Below are 15466 nucleotides of genomic sequence, written 5' to 3'. Positions count from 1 at the left end.
GGAGCATAACACATAGCATAGAGGACATGGTGAGTTAGAGAGGAGAAGGGAGTTGGGAGGAATTGGAAGGGGAGGTGAACCATGAGAGACTATGGACTCTGAAAAACAATCTGAGGGTTTTGAAGGGGTGGGGGGTGGGAGCCCGGGATACCAGGTAGTGGGTACTATTGAGGGCACGGATTGCATGGAGCACTGGGTGTGGTGCAAAAATAATGAACACTCTTATCGGAAAATAAAAAACAATAAAATAAGTGACATATACTGTATGAGAAATCAAATCACAAACAAAGAAAGTCTACCAAATAAATAAGGAAACAAGCTCTACTTCCACCCTCATGATAAAAATTCACAACTTCTGACTCAAAGGTTTTGGACCCAGGCATTTCTTTAGCCCCAAGATGTTTCACCCTTTTAGAGCTGCCATCCCAGAGAATCTGATCAGAGCCCTCTTTATGTCTTTGTTCCTCAGGCTGTAGATGAAGGGGTTCAGCATGGGTGTGACCACTGTGTACATCACTGAGGCTACTGCACCTGAGTGGGAGCTCTGGGTAGCAGCAGAACTAAGGTACACTCCTAGGCTTGTACAGTAAAATAAGGAGACAACTGAGAGGTGAGATGTACAGGTGGAAAATGCTTTATACTTGCCCTGAGCTGATGAAATTCCACTTATTGAGGAAACTATCTTACCATAAGAGTAAAGGATCCCAGCCAGGGGAGCACCACCCAGCAACATAGCTGAAAAATACATCACCATATTATTGAGAAAGGTGTCAGAACATGCAAGTTGGATCATCTGATTGAGTTCACAGAAAAAGTGGGGGATTTCCACCTCTATGCAGAAGGACAACTGCAGTAGCATTAAGGTTTCTAACAAGGAATGCAGGAAACTTATCCCCCAAGTCACTAGAACTAGTAGTCCACAGAGCCAGGGGTTCATGATGACCAAGTATTGGAGGGGGTGACAGATGGCCACAAAGCGGTCATAAGCCATTACAGTCAGGAGAAAGACATCTAATCCTGAAAAGAATATGAAAAAAAACATCTGGCTGAGGCAGCCTTCGTAAGTAATCACTTTGCTCTGTGTCTGGATGTTCCTCAGCATCTTGGGGATGGTGGTGGAGGTGAAACAGGTGTCTGCAAAGGACAGGTTCACCAGGAAGAAGTACATGGGGGTGTGGAGGTGGGAGTCAGAGCTTACAGCCAGGATGAGCAGCAGGTTTCCAAACAGAGTGATCAGGTACATGGAGAGGAAAAGCCCAAATATGAGGGGCTGCAGTTCTGGGTCCTCTGAAAATCCAAGAAGAAGAAATTTTGACATTCCTGTATTGTTTCCTGGATCCATTGTTGGAGCTGACTACCACTACAGGGGAAATAACAAAATTAATTTTCACAGAATTGAGCATTGCTTACATTGTGGGAAAGCTACAAATTATATTTTCCAGTAAGGGAATTAATTTCAATATTTTGTGAATGGATCTGGATCCCTTGAGAGGAACCTCAGTTCCTCTCTGATTAAGAATTTCCATCCAAACATAAGATTGCCCTGTTCCCCAACAGGTCAGGTATTATAAAATTTTAATAAGAAATTATATCACACAGTTTAGTAAATCTAGAATGTTGAAACTGTTTGAAAAATTCCTAGTCATCAAGTAGAGGGTGCAGAATAGCAATAGTCCCTATAATTCAAGGATGGGGATATGATAGAAGCAAATGTAAAGACTAATTAATCATGAGACGGGGACAGATGCCATGAAAACAAAAACAAAAACAAAAACAGAAGCAGTTTAAAGGAGACAATGGGTGGGGTGTTATGGTGGGTGTTCAGGCAAGACTGGCTAAGAAGGTAACATTTGAATAAAGACCTCAGGAAAGAGAGGGTGGAATACAGGAGGTCTTCCTGGCAGAGGGAACAGTCAGTTAAAAGGTGCTGAGCACCTGCTTCTGTCAGAAAATCAAAGCTCAGGGGGAAGCCAGTGTTTCGAGGTGATTGGTCATAAAGGAGAGTGATGACTGATGGTGGCAGTTAATTCTGTAGAGTCACGTAGCCTTATAGCTGCTTAAAGTTCAAGGCACAGGGACTTCCTCATCCACACTATGTACCTCTTGCTCTTTATGAATCCAGTTACAATAGTGTCCTGTCAATTGAACATCGTTCCTTCATATCATCTGTTGATTGAGTTCAGCCTGTGTATTATAAGGGTAACCTTGTGATAAAGGAGCCTGTGTATTCCTGCTCTGAGGAACGCTGTCACTCATCATGGACCGCACACACACACACACTCATGCACACACACACACACACACACACACACACACACAGAGAATCACATACACAGAACACAGCATATCATGTACTCCTGGTGTGTATTATTCTATGCCCTTCTCACCCCACCCGCCACCTGCCCCAGCACACAGCTTAGAATATGAATGGATACACATCGTATACATAAGGTATGTAGACTTTACCATAGGGAACATAGAAATATTACCCAGAAATTCCTATTTCTAGACTCCCAGGGTCAAATTATCTTGGGCTTGTATTTGGAAATGAACACTTTTTGTAAAAAAAAAAAGTGTTTTCTTTACACTTTGTGTAAAGAACATTAATAATTGTGTTCAATAAATAGATAGAGAAAGAGAGAGGAGAGAGGAAAAGGTGTATGGAGGGAGAGAGACATGAGATGGACATAAAGAGTAAAATGATCTAATGAGCTCTGTTGTCCTGAAAGGCTGTAAGGAAGGAAAGCGTCCTTGGTGCTGGTAGCTTCCAATCCTGGCTAGATCCCAATTATGCTGAGCAAAATTAATAAAAGAGCAAAAATAAATCGCCCAAAAGACAAAGGTAGTGACATATTTATGGTGAAGCACCTTCCAGATTGAATATCAAGAGAGAAAAACGAGTAAAGAGAGTAAACCAACACTGCACAAAATTAGGCATTTCTATTAACAGACAGCAAAAAGCAGAATTTTTTCCCCTGTGCCTTTTCTATATTTTTTAACCCACTGATTTGTATTTGGTCCAATGGAGAATGAGGTGAGCCCCTTTATCACTTTTCTTATGTGATATTCTTCTGTGTTTATTTGTCATTCTTAGCCTTTGGGTTTTAGTCACTTTTTTGACTAGTCTGTTGAGCACCACTACTCACAGTTATGTTCCTTGTCCAACATGCAAAGGCCTCCCTGGACTCTGTAAAACCCTAGACACCCTGTGGCAATCTATCCTCTTACTCTGAATACTGCTCATGTCACTTATCTGAACATATTATCTCATACTCATGGTTATCTCACAGCACTCTTACCTGTCACTCTGAGATAAGGACTAAAGAAGTAACAACTTCACCTGCACTCTTCATCTTTTTCTTTAGGTAAGTGATTGTATATGCACTTATATTGGAAGAAATTCAAGAAAATGAGACCTTCTGAAATACAAAGAACGACTGAAGAGATAAAACCAGGTTAAAAAGAGCAGTTTCAGCACCACTACACTGACAATATTGAGGGGAATTTAGAGAACTAACTTGAAACAAGACCTAGAGGAGCAGTAATTCCACAAAATAAACATGGATGAATAAGGAAATTCCCTAAGGCCTTAAATACAAGGGTATAACATTAAAAAGTTCTTAGAAATTTATGTCTATGTATCTTAATACATGTAATTATTGAATGAATTTGTTTATCTTTATATACTGGATTTATTATAGCAATCTTCAATATAATAAACATGTTTTCCTGACAAACACAAAAAAATGAAACCAAATTTTAAGCACGGAGCAGATGCTCTTTCAGCTGTGTTGGATGAATAAGGAATTAGGTATGAAAAACAATTTGAGGGTTTTGAAGGGGTGGGGGGTGGGAGGTCGGGGTACCAGGTGGTGGGTATTATAGAGGGCACGGATTGCATGGAGCACGGGTTGTGGTGCAAAAATGATGAATACTGTTATGTTGAAAATAAATAAAAAATAATTTAAAAAAAAAGGAATTAGGTCTCATTATATACGAACTTGAGAATAAAAGAACATTTTTAAGAAGATTTTATTAATTTATTTGACAGAGAGAGAGAGAGAGAAAGAGAGAGAACAGCAGGGAGAGTAGAAGAAGGAGAAGCAGGCTCCCCGCTGAGCAGGAAGTCTAATGTGGGACTTCATCCCAGGACTCCAAGATCAGGACCTGAGCTGAAGGCAGTTGCTTAACCAGCTGAGCCAGCCAGCACCCTAAGAATAAAAGAATCTAAAAATGTATTTTAGTGTGGGAAGAAACGGTATCTAAAGTTTTAGTTTTATCTCATATAAAGATATATGGGACAAGTGTGCTTGTTCAACAAAGAATTGACAACAATTCTTTGTTGAAAGAGCACACACACACACGCACACACAACCAACCAAAATAAAAACAAAACAAAACAAAACAAAAAAACTTAGGAATAAAGCTACTCTGATCCCACTATAAAAACACCACAGACAATTTTCAATTGAAAATGTGAGTGACTAGCTAAAGCAGACCATGTTAAAGCTCACAGGTAATGAGGTAATTGTAATGGAAGCTCATTAGCAAACCCTTTTTCACATAATACAAGTAAAAAATAATATTTGAACACTCGAGAGAGGGAGTACTGTGATATGTATGTTTCATGTGCTGCTCTTGCATAGATATGCCTGGGAGAATTCTTCTGTCCAGATTTTACTCCTCAGTATGGAAATGTAATCTAATACACCCTGTCTTAAACTTGAAAAGACATGCTCTCATTTCACTGTATATCCCTCTTCAGGTAATACTTGACTTTTTGGCTCTGGTTAATTGTAAAGATTCTTGGTCTCATGTTCTAATTTTATGCTTCCCATGTCCCATTTAATTGGTTTTCCATTATTATGATTTAGTGGTTAGCACAGAACCTTGCATTTCTGAGTACTATTCACTTCTCTATTTAGCATCATATGTACATAAATGAATAAGTCATAGATTTCTTAATCAAGCCAGCAAGCAACCACAGCAAACTCTCAGCTCTGGGCTGGGTTGTCCTGGACTAGCCCTCAGGTGACCTCAGCTAAAACATCTACTCACTAGACCTTCTCTGAAGACCCTACTGGGCAGTAAAATTCATCTAGATGGGGTCTCTAAGAAGAAGGTCTCTAGATGGAAATTAAAATACCTGTCTGGTTGGAAGATGATGGAGGATAAAGCTCTGTCCCCAGACAAGAGAGCAGGAATGGGTCAAACTCCAGTACGCCATCCAGACTTAGTACTGCACAAGAAATGCCCAGGTCTTGTCAATTCCAAGGTTGTCTTCCCTGTGAGACTGCAGCTGGGGAGGTATTTATAGCTGTTTTGGTCTGCTCATTAGGCACATTTCCCTCTTGTTCTTCCATCTTGTAGGCACATGATTTCCCCATGGGACACTAGTGTGGACAGAAAGGAAAGATTTTCTGTTGCATTTCTGTTACTAGGAGACCAGTGATAAGTCAGAAGTCAGTTTTCCTTACCTCTTTTGCATACCTTCTTCTTCCTTTCAGAGATCTAAACTCCCATCACTTTAACCCACTCTTGAGTGAACGTTTTCTCCTATTTAAGACTGAGAAATTGGTCCTGGCTATGTCCCTTTGTCCTCAAAGCATTGACTTGTGATGAATGATACCCCTGATATCTCTAGAAAGTTACTTTAGCTTTTTTCAACAGAAATTAATAGTTTTTTCCTTTTTTTTGAGATTTTATTCATTTATTTGACAAAAAGAGACATGGCAAGAAGGAAACACAAGTTGAGGGGTGGAGGGTGAGAGAGGGCGAAGCAGGCTCTCAGCCGAGCAAGGAGCAAGATGCAGTACTGGATCCCAGCACCTTGGGATCGTGACTGAGCCAAAGGAAGATGCTTAAGGACTGAGGCACTCAGGTGCCCCAAAGTTTGTTCTTTTAATATTAAAAACCTTGCACACTACATTCCTGGCCTTCATGACAATTTTGCCAAAATCAATGAAGAATTTTACAATTTTATCACAAATTCAGATCTGTGACTTGAAACATCACAATAAAATATTTGTTAAATATGAGATATATTTAGAGTGTTTCTGCACTATGGTCAAAGTTTAGCACCTTATAGGAATTGTCTGATTTAATTTTTCCAGAAGCTAATTCTGTAAGGAAGCACTAGTGTGAACTCTATTCCCCATAGGGATAAGAGGCTTGAAGAATTTAGTGATTTCTTAAAATTATCATTGCAGAGAGGAAAGGGTGTTGATTGCATTCTCTCAGGATGCTCCCAGTTTTCAAACTCTGTGCCAGTGGTCCCAACCAGAGGTGGTCCTTGTCCCCTGAGCATAGCTGTCAATGTCTGAGGGATGCTGCTAAACACTTCCAATGAGCAGAACAATTCCCAATACAAATAATGACCCTGTCTAAAGATCAAATGAAAATGTGAATAAATGTACTTCAGAACAGCATTTTCCCAACTTCAAATTGCATGGGAATCATGTAGGATTCTAGCTTAAATGAAGATTCTGCTTTAGCAGGTGCTGGTAGGCCCAGTTCAGCATTTCCAACAAACTCCTGAGTGATGTTGATGTTGCACGTCATGGTCTGTAGAACACTCTCTGAGTAGCAAGGCTGTTGTTTTGTGATAGAGTAAAGTGTGGGTGTTTTTAGGTCTTCTTCCCACAGACACAAAAATATCATGTTTGTATAATACTTTGAATGACTAGTGTATACAGTCATTCTAGGGGCTGTGAGAATTCTGCGTTTGTTTCTTTTATGAAAAGACCCTTGAGGGGCACAAAAAATACTTTTGGAAAAGACTTTCTAGTAGGCAAAATAAAAGCCTCTTTAAGTTGTCCACATTATAATACCTAGAAACTTTGAATATGCCATTTCTTATAGGAAGGACGAGAGTAAGGTAGCAAACAGAATGAGGCTGCTAATTACTGACATTAAACTAAGATTGGCCACGATTATGCAGGTGGAACTAAAGTGATCACCATGGTCCTCCAAATATGGGAGAGGAAAGCAGAATTGTTGGGTCAGAGAGAGACCTGAAGATGCCACATCTTTGGCTTTTAAGATGGAGAGAGGGCATTGAGCCAAAGAATGTTTGTTGCCACTAGAAACAGCAATAGGAAAGAAAAGATTTTCTCCTGGAGCATGTAGAAAGAACCATATGCTACAGACATCTTGATTTTAGCTCACTGTTGAGGACAAAGAGACATAGCCAGGACCAATTTCGCAGTCTTAAATAGGAGCTAAAACAGTGATTCCAGGCTTCTGACCTCCAAAACAATAAGAGCCTATATTTGTTTCTTGAAGCCTCTCATGTGGTCATTTGTTACAGCAGAAAAAGGAATGTAATATGGACATCTATCCAATAAAATTGTTTTAGAGAAAAGCGAACTTTGGCTTCTCAATTCATTTCTCTACTCTTGGGTGAGGGCATTTGTGTTAAAATGCCACCTTAAATGGAGGAAAAATGAAAGAAAGTCAATTTGGGGCTTCTCCTCCATTGCTGAAATGGAATGGAAAAGGTGACTTCCCCATTGCTAAAATGTAAATGTGACTGACTTATTCATTTATTTATCATTTATTTATTTATTTATTTATTTATCTATTTAGGGAAGAGAGAGTGTGCTCACAGGTGAGCCATGGGAAGGGGAGAGGGAGAGGAAAAGAGAATCCTTAAGCAGACTCCCCACTGACCATGGAGCTGACATGAGGCTTTGATCCATGCCCTGAGTTCATCCTGGGAGACAAAATCAAGAGTTGGACCTTAACTGACTGAGCCAACCCTGTGCCCCTTTTATTTATTTTTAAAGTAATCTCTATGTCAAACAAAGGGCTTGAACCCATGTCCCAACGATCAGGAGTTACATGCTCTGACTGCCTGGCTGGCTTGGTTGGTCTAGTGAATGACTCTTGATCTCAGGATTGTGAGTTTTCGCCCAATGTTGTTGTAGAAATCACTTAAAAATAAAATCTTTAAAGAGAAAAAAAAAAAAGGTTGCTTGATCCACTGACTGAGGTGCCCTGTGATATTTATTTATTTATTTATTTATTTATTATTTGTCATCATATAGTATGTCATAAGTTTTTTATTTAAATATTCTCTTTATTAAAATTCTCTTTATTAAAATATAAATTCTGACTTTGTTCCCTTTGTTCCCTTTATTTTTTGTTAATGTACAATGTATTTTGAGATTAAAAAGAATTCATAACTAAAATTGATTTGTTCCATTATACTTTAAGTCTTTGTGTCTAAATATCTATATTCTTTTAATTTTATGTTATTTCAACAATTCACTCTTTTATTTCTATCTTCTCCAAATTTCTTTCAGATTTCCTATCAACATAAGAGATGGGATTATTGATGTGTGTTGCACATACATGTGTAAGAATGTATTTGTAAGAAGTAATACACACATACATACACATACATATATACACAAAACTTTTCTTGGACTCACCCACTATTTTCAAACACTGTATTTATTCCTAACAACATCCACCTGCATTAGAGATAAGGAAACAGAAGTTTCAGATTGATTACATTTCTCTTACAATCATATAACAAATCTTCAAAGCTTTTATTCACTTTTTTGGTTTATGTATAAATGGGCTCAGGCAGTATATGTACTCTTAAATTGATTTTTTGTTAACGTACAATGTATTATTTTTTTCAGGGGTACAGGTCTGTGAATCATCAGTCTTACACAATTCAGAGGATTCACCATAGCATATATAACCTCCTTAATATCCATAACACAGACACCCTATCCCTTCTTCCCACCCCCTGCTCCAGCAACCCTCAGTTTGTTTCTTGAGATTAAGAGTCTATTATGGTTGTCTCCCTCCCCAGTCCCATATTGTTTCATTTTTCCCTTCCTTCCAACCCCCACAACCCCCCATCCTATCTTAAATTCCTCATATCAGGGATATGATATGATAATTGTCCTTCTCTGATTGACTTATTTTTTCTTAGCATAATAACCTCTAGTTCTATCCACAACATTGCAAATGGCAACATTTCAGCTTTTTTGATAGCTGCATTTTATATATGCATTGTGGACATTGCTGCTATCAACATTGGGTTGCATGTATCCCTTCAGATCACTACATTTGTTTCTGTAGGGTAAACACCCAATAGCACAATTGCTGGGTCATAAGGTAGCTCTATTTATAACTTCTTAGGGAATCGCTGTACTGTTTTCCAGAGTGGCTATACCAGCTTGCATTTCCACCAACAATGTAGGAGAGTTCCCTTTTCTCTACACCCTTGCCAACACCTGTCATTTCCTGACTGGTTAATTTTAGCCATTCTGACTTGTATGAGGTGGTATCTCACTGTGGTTTTGATTTGTATTTTCCTGATGTCATGTGCTCATGCTTTTTGTATGATTGCTTTAATTCAGAATATTCTGCATTTTATATCTGTTTAGTTTCTTGTGTGTCATTATAATTCAATGAATTGTTTACAAGAAAAAAATCTGTTATAACTAATCAATGAATTCAGCAAGATATAAAGGCAATATACAAAAATTGGTTGCAATTCTATACACTAAAATGAAATTATCAGAAAATCTTTTAAAAAATCCCATTTACAACTACATCAACAAAAATAAAATATCTAAGAGTACATTTAAACAAGGAGGTGAAGCATCTGTACAGTGGAAACTGTATGACATTGCTGAATGAAACTGAAGACACAAAGAAATGGAAAGATATTCCATGCTCATTATTTGGAAGAATTAATACTGTTACTATATCCCTACTACATTGAAAAACAAAGAAATCTGTGGGTTCAGTGTAATCCCTGTCAACATTTCAATGGCATATTCTACAGAAACAGAACTAACACTCCTTCAATTTTTATGGAATCACAAATACCCCCAATAACCAAAGCAATCATGAGAAAGAAGAACGAACCTGGAGGCAACATCCTCCCTGATTTCAAGCTATATTACAATGGTCTGGTTACCAAAACAGAACGAAATGCCCACAGGTCAATGGAATGGAATAGAGAGCCCAGAAATAAACCCACAGATAAGTGGTTAACAAGTTTATGACAAAAGAGGCAAGAATCTAAATTAAGGAAGGAACGGTGTTTCAATAAATGGTGTTGGGTAAACTGGACAACCACACCCCCCCAAAAAAAAAACTGGACTACTATCTTATACAAAAGGCAAAAATTAATTCACAATGGATTAAAGACTTGAATGTAAGACCTGAAGCCATAAAAAACCCTAAAAGGAAACATATAGGTCTTGGCAACAATTTTTAGAATTTGACAGCAAAAGCAACAGAGCAAAAGCAAAACTAAAAAGATCTACCTCAAAGTAAGTACTTCTGCACAACAGATGAAACCACCAATAAATTAAAAGGCAACCTCCTGGGTAGCAGAGAATATTTGCAAATCATGTATCTAAAGGGTAAATATTCCAGATGTATAAAGAAGTCATGCACTTAATAGCAACAAACAATCTGATTAAACAATGGGCAGATGATCTGAACAGACATTTTTCAATGAAGACATAGAGATGGCCAACAGGGGAGGAGGTCAAGAAGGTGGAGGTGTAGGGGATCCTATTTCAACCATTCCCTGAATTGAGCTGGATATCTACCAGACCACTCTGAACGCCCACACAATCAGCCTGAGACATAAGAAGATATATCAGAATCTATACCAACAGATTATCTCTGACTGCTGGTTTCAAGGTATGAAGCTCCTGCTGAGCAGGGATCCCAATGCAGGCCTTGAACCCAGAACCCCCAGATCATATCCTGAACTTAAGGCAGACACTTAACAGACTGAGCCATGCAGGGGCCCAAGGAATCACATTTGTATGTACCACATGAAAATTCCAACCAGAATTTAGAAAATAATTTAATAAAAACCAAAACATGCCACTGGTCTTTCACCTTAATGAACACACTTTACAAATGACTTTGATATACTGTAATTCAATAAATACATGAAGTGCCTGAGAAAGAACTATTTTTCACAGCAATAAATGTATGATTTAATATTTTGCTTTATCATCCTTGAAGCCAAGTTTGATTCTAAGGCCATATTATGTCACTCTTTTTATGCATATTTGTCTTTTTGGGTAGATTGCACTTGGAGACATGTATTTTATTATCATTTTTTTTTTTGCAAGTGACTATGGAACTCGTGGTGGACAGAAGCTATGTAACAAAAAGATCCTAATGTGTAGAAAAATCCCATGGTCTGCTATAACCACCATTATGTTGGAGTTTGCATTCTTAAGAAAAGCACTTAAGGCAGTGATATACAAAGGAATAATGTTCACAAAAGTGAAGCATAGTTGTCTCAGATTTTTCTCTGTTATAAACTTACATAAGTAGCTGTTATGGCCAAGAGTAGATTTCCCATTGAAGTGTACTTAGGTAAACAAAAGAAAAAAATCACTATGATGCTTTATTTAAGAAGAAATTATTCTTAACATATGCACACAATCCCTCAAATAAGAATGTCCAAATATTTCATATCCAAGGTTAGAAAGGACATTAAGAGAGAAGGAAAATGACAAAGGGAAAATTTCTTGGATATCAGAGTTATCACAAATCTTAATAAAGTGAGTTACAGGGTGCCTGTATGGCTCAGTGGGTTAAGCCGCTGCCTTTGGCTCAGGTCATGATCTCAGGGATCCTGGAATTGAGTCCCGCATTGGGTTCTGCTCAGCAGGGAGCCTGCTTCCCTCTCTCTCTCTGCCTGCCTCTCTTCCTACTTGTGATCTCTCTCTGTCAAATAAATAAATAAAATCTTTTTTAAAAAAGTGAGTTACATAAATTATGCAGAAGGTAAAAAAGTAGATATTACAGGAAAGAAAATATAGAAGATGTATGTTCCACTTTCACAACTTGATCAAAGCATCACAACATTTGCTTTCAACCCGGCAATCATGGGTGCTTCTTCAGCTCCAGGAAAATTGTCCATTTTTGAGCGGCCATCCCAGAGAATCTCATCAGAGAACACTTTATGTCTTTGTTCCTCAGGCTGTAGATGAAGGGGTTCAGCATGGGTGTGACCACAGTGTACATCACTGAGGCTACTGCACTAGAATGGGAGTTCTGGGTAGCAGCAGAGCTAAGGTACACTCCTAGGCCTGTACAATAAAATAAGGAGACAACTGAGAGGTGAGATGTACAGGTAGAAAATGCTTTATACTTGCCCTGAGCTGATGAGATCCCACATATGGAGGAAACGATCTTAGAGTAAGAGTAAAGGATACCAATGAAGGGACCAGCAGCCAGCAATATGGCTGCAAAATACATCACCATATTATTGAGAAAGGTGTCAGAACATGCAAGTTGGATCATTTGGTTGAGTTCACAGAAAAAGTGGGGTATTTCCACTTCTGTGCAGAAGGACAACCGCAACACCATGGAAGTGTGTAGTAAGGAATGAAAGACACTCAGGATCCAGCATACCAGAATCAGCAGTCCACAAAGCCAAGGGTTCATGATGACTGTGTAGTACAGCGGGTGACAGATGGCCACAAAGCGGTCATAAGCCATCACAGTCAGGAAAAAGATATCTAATCCTGTAAACAGTATGAAAAAATACACCTGTGTCATGCATCCTGCATAGGTTATGACTTTACTCTGAGTCTGAATGTTCCACAGCATCTTGGGTATGGTGGTAGAGGTAAAACATATGTCTACAAAGGACAGGTTGGTGAGGAAGATGTACATGGGGGTGTGGAGGTGGGAGTCAGAGTTGACAGCCAGGATGAGGAGCATGTTTCCAGCCACAGTGATCAGGTACATGGAGAGGAAAAGCCCGAATATGAGGAGCTGCAGTTCTTGTTTCTCTGAAAATCCCAGAAGCTGGAACTCTGAAATTCCTGTATTGTTTCCTGGGTCCATATGTTGCAGTTGACTACCAGCACAGGGGAAAATAACAGAACTAATTTTCACACAAATAGTCCTTCCTCAGATTGTGGAAATGAAACAATTTACATTTTCAGTGAAGAAACTGATTGCAATATTTTGTGAATGGATTTGGGCCCCTTGAGAGGATCCCTAGTTCCTCTCTGATTAGGAATTTTCATCACAACATCAGATGTTCCCCAAAAGGTCGTGTATTTTACCATTTTAGCAAGAAAATATTTCATGCATTGGAGGACTATATAGCACATTGACCATGTTTTGGAAACTCTAGTAATAAAGTAGAGTGCTGAAAAGAAAAATGTCCCTACAATTCAGTGATGGTGATAGCTTAGTTGCACATTTAAAGATCAAATAATCATGAGGTGGGGAGAGATGATATGAACAGAGCAGAAGCTGATTAAGGGAGAGAATGTGTTAAGTGTTATACTGAGTATTCAGTCAAGCTTAGCTATCAAGGTGACCTTAGAACAAAGACCTCATGGGAGAGAGAATGGAAGAAGGGAGGCTTTCCTTGTAGAGGGAAAAGCTGGGGAAAAGGCCTTGAGGCAGTGCTTCTGTCAGAAAATCAAAGCTCAGAAAGCATCCAGTGTGGTTAGGGAAATGGACAATAAGGGAGAGTGATGAAAGGTGGTGGCAGTGAATGACACAGAATCATGTGGCCTCACAGCTGCTTGAAATTCAAGACACAGAGAATTCCTTGTCCCCACTATGTACCTCTCACACTTTATAATGGTTGCAATAGGATCCTGTCAGTTGACTATCCCTTCTTAGTATCATATGTTGATTGAGTTTGGCCTGTGTATTATAAAGTTCACATTAAAATGGAGGACCCTGTGTATCACTGCTCTGAGGACTCCTCTCACTCATTAAGATGCCCATGTGCACGTGCACACTCATACAGACACACACACACAGTGTCACATACATGCAACTCAGCACACCATGTCCTCCTGGTGTTTATTACTTCTATGTCATTCTCACCTCTTCCCCACCTGCTCTAACACACTTTTTAGGAATATGAATGCATATACATCATATTACCTTTCCCATAAAGAATGTAAAACTAGGACCCAGAAATTCCTATTTAGAGCTTCCCAGGGACAAATCATCTTGGGGCTCCATTTTGGAATGGCCACTTTCTGACCTATATGTAAAGAAACATAAAAAAAAATTGTGTTCAACATTTGGGGTCTTTTCTGGCTCCATACACATTTTAGATTATTTGTTCCAACTCTGTGAAAAATGCTGGTGGTATTTTGATAAGGATTGTTTCAAATGTGTAGATTGCTTTGGGTAGCATAGACATTATAGTAATATTTGTTCTTCCAATCCATGAGCATGGAATGTTTTTCATTTCCTTATGCCTTCCTCAATTTCTTTCATAATTATTCTTCTAGCTATAGATATTTTACCTCTCTGGTTAGGTTTCTTCCTAGATATCTCATGGTTTTTGTACAATTCTATACAGCTAAAAGACACATGAAAAATGTGTGGTTACATCACTCATCATCAGGCAAATACAAATAAAAACCACAATGAGATACCACCTCACACCAGCCAGAATGGCTAAAGTTAACAATTCAGGAAACTACAGATGTTTGCCCAGGTGCAGAGAAAGAGGAATCCTCTCACACTGTTGGTGGGAATGCAATCTGGTGCAGCCACTCTGGAAAACAGTATGGAGGTTCCTCAAAAAGTTCAAAAAAGAGCTACCTTGCCATTTTGCCATTGCATTGCTTGGTATTCATCCAATCAGTACAAACATAGTGTCACAAAGAGGCACATGCAACTCAATGTTTATAGCAGCAATGTCCACAATAGGCAAAAAATGGAAAGAGCCCAGATGTCCATACACAGATAAGTGGATAAAGAAGATGTGGTATATATACACAATGTAGTATTACTCAGCCAATAAAGATAAAATCTTGCTGTTTGCAAGGATGTGGACGGCACTAGCATGTATTATGCTAAGCAAAATAAATCAGAGATAGACAAATACCATATGATTTTATTTATATGTAGAACTTAAGAAATAAAACTGAAGAACATAGGGGAAAGAAATGAAAAATAAAATAAGGTAAAAGCAGAGAAGGAGGGAAACCATAGAGACTTGATTATAGGATAGAAACTGAGGGTTGCAGGAGGGGAGTGGGTAAGGGGATGAGGTGACTGGGAGATGGTCGTTAAGGAGGGTACTTGATGGAATGAGCCCTGAGTGTTATATGCAACTGGTGAATCACTAAATTCTACCTCTGAATCTAATAATACACAATATGTTCATTAAATTAAATTGAATTTAAGTTAGAAATTATAAAAATAACAGCAGAAAAAAAATATTTTCAATAGACAGAGAGATAGAGACAAATAGACAGAGGGAGGGAGAAATTAGATGGCCATAAAGAATAAAATGATCTAATAAGCTCAGTTGTTCTGAAAGACTCTGAGGAAGGAAAGTTACTTTGGTGCTCATGTCATCCCCTTCTGGTTACAACCCATTTATACCCAGCAAAAATAATGAGAACTAAATTAAATTTGTCCACAACACAAAGTAGTGAGATCTTTATGGTGTGAAACACCTTACAGA

The 15466-nt window shown here is 38.6% G+C and overlaps 2 protein-coding genes across 2 annotated transcripts; both read right to left on the bottom strand.

Annotated features, from left to right (window-relative positions):
* Positions 1 to 403: 403 nt before the first annotated feature.
* LOC132010382 (olfactory receptor-like protein OLF4) lies at positions 404 to 1342 on the bottom strand. The gene has a single exon (XM_059388256.1). It carries the CDS (start codon positions 1340 to 1342, stop codon positions 404 to 406), a length of 939 nt encoding a protein of 312 aa, XP_059244239.1.
* Positions 1343 to 11889: 10547 nt separating this feature from the next.
* Positions 11890 to 12858, bottom strand: LOC132010381 (olfactory receptor-like protein OLF4). Its single transcript, XM_059388255.1, has one exon. It carries the CDS (start codon positions 12856 to 12858, stop codon positions 11890 to 11892), a length of 969 nt encoding a protein of 322 aa, XP_059244238.1.
* Between the last annotated feature and the right edge of the window lie 2608 nt (positions 12859 to 15466).

Source organism: Mustela nigripes, chromosome 2 (genome assembly GCF_022355385.1).
Source record: "Mustela nigripes isolate SB6536 chromosome 2, MUSNIG.SB6536, whole genome shotgun sequence".
NCBI classification, from domain to species: domain Eukaryota; kingdom Metazoa; phylum Chordata; class Mammalia; order Carnivora; family Mustelidae; genus Mustela; species Mustela nigripes.
Note: the sequence above shows the minus strand (reverse complement) of the source record. Positions and strands in the feature narration are given on the sequence as shown.

Excerpts from the sequence above, each read along its gene's own strand:
- LOC132010382 (XM_059388256.1), bottom strand. The coding sequence starts at position 1,342 with ATGGATCCAGGAAACAATACAGGAATGTCAAAATTTCTTCTTCTTGGA.
- LOC132010381 (XM_059388255.1), bottom strand. The coding sequence starts at position 12,858 with ATGGACCCAGGAAACAATACAGGAATTTCAGAGTTCCAGCTTCTGGGA.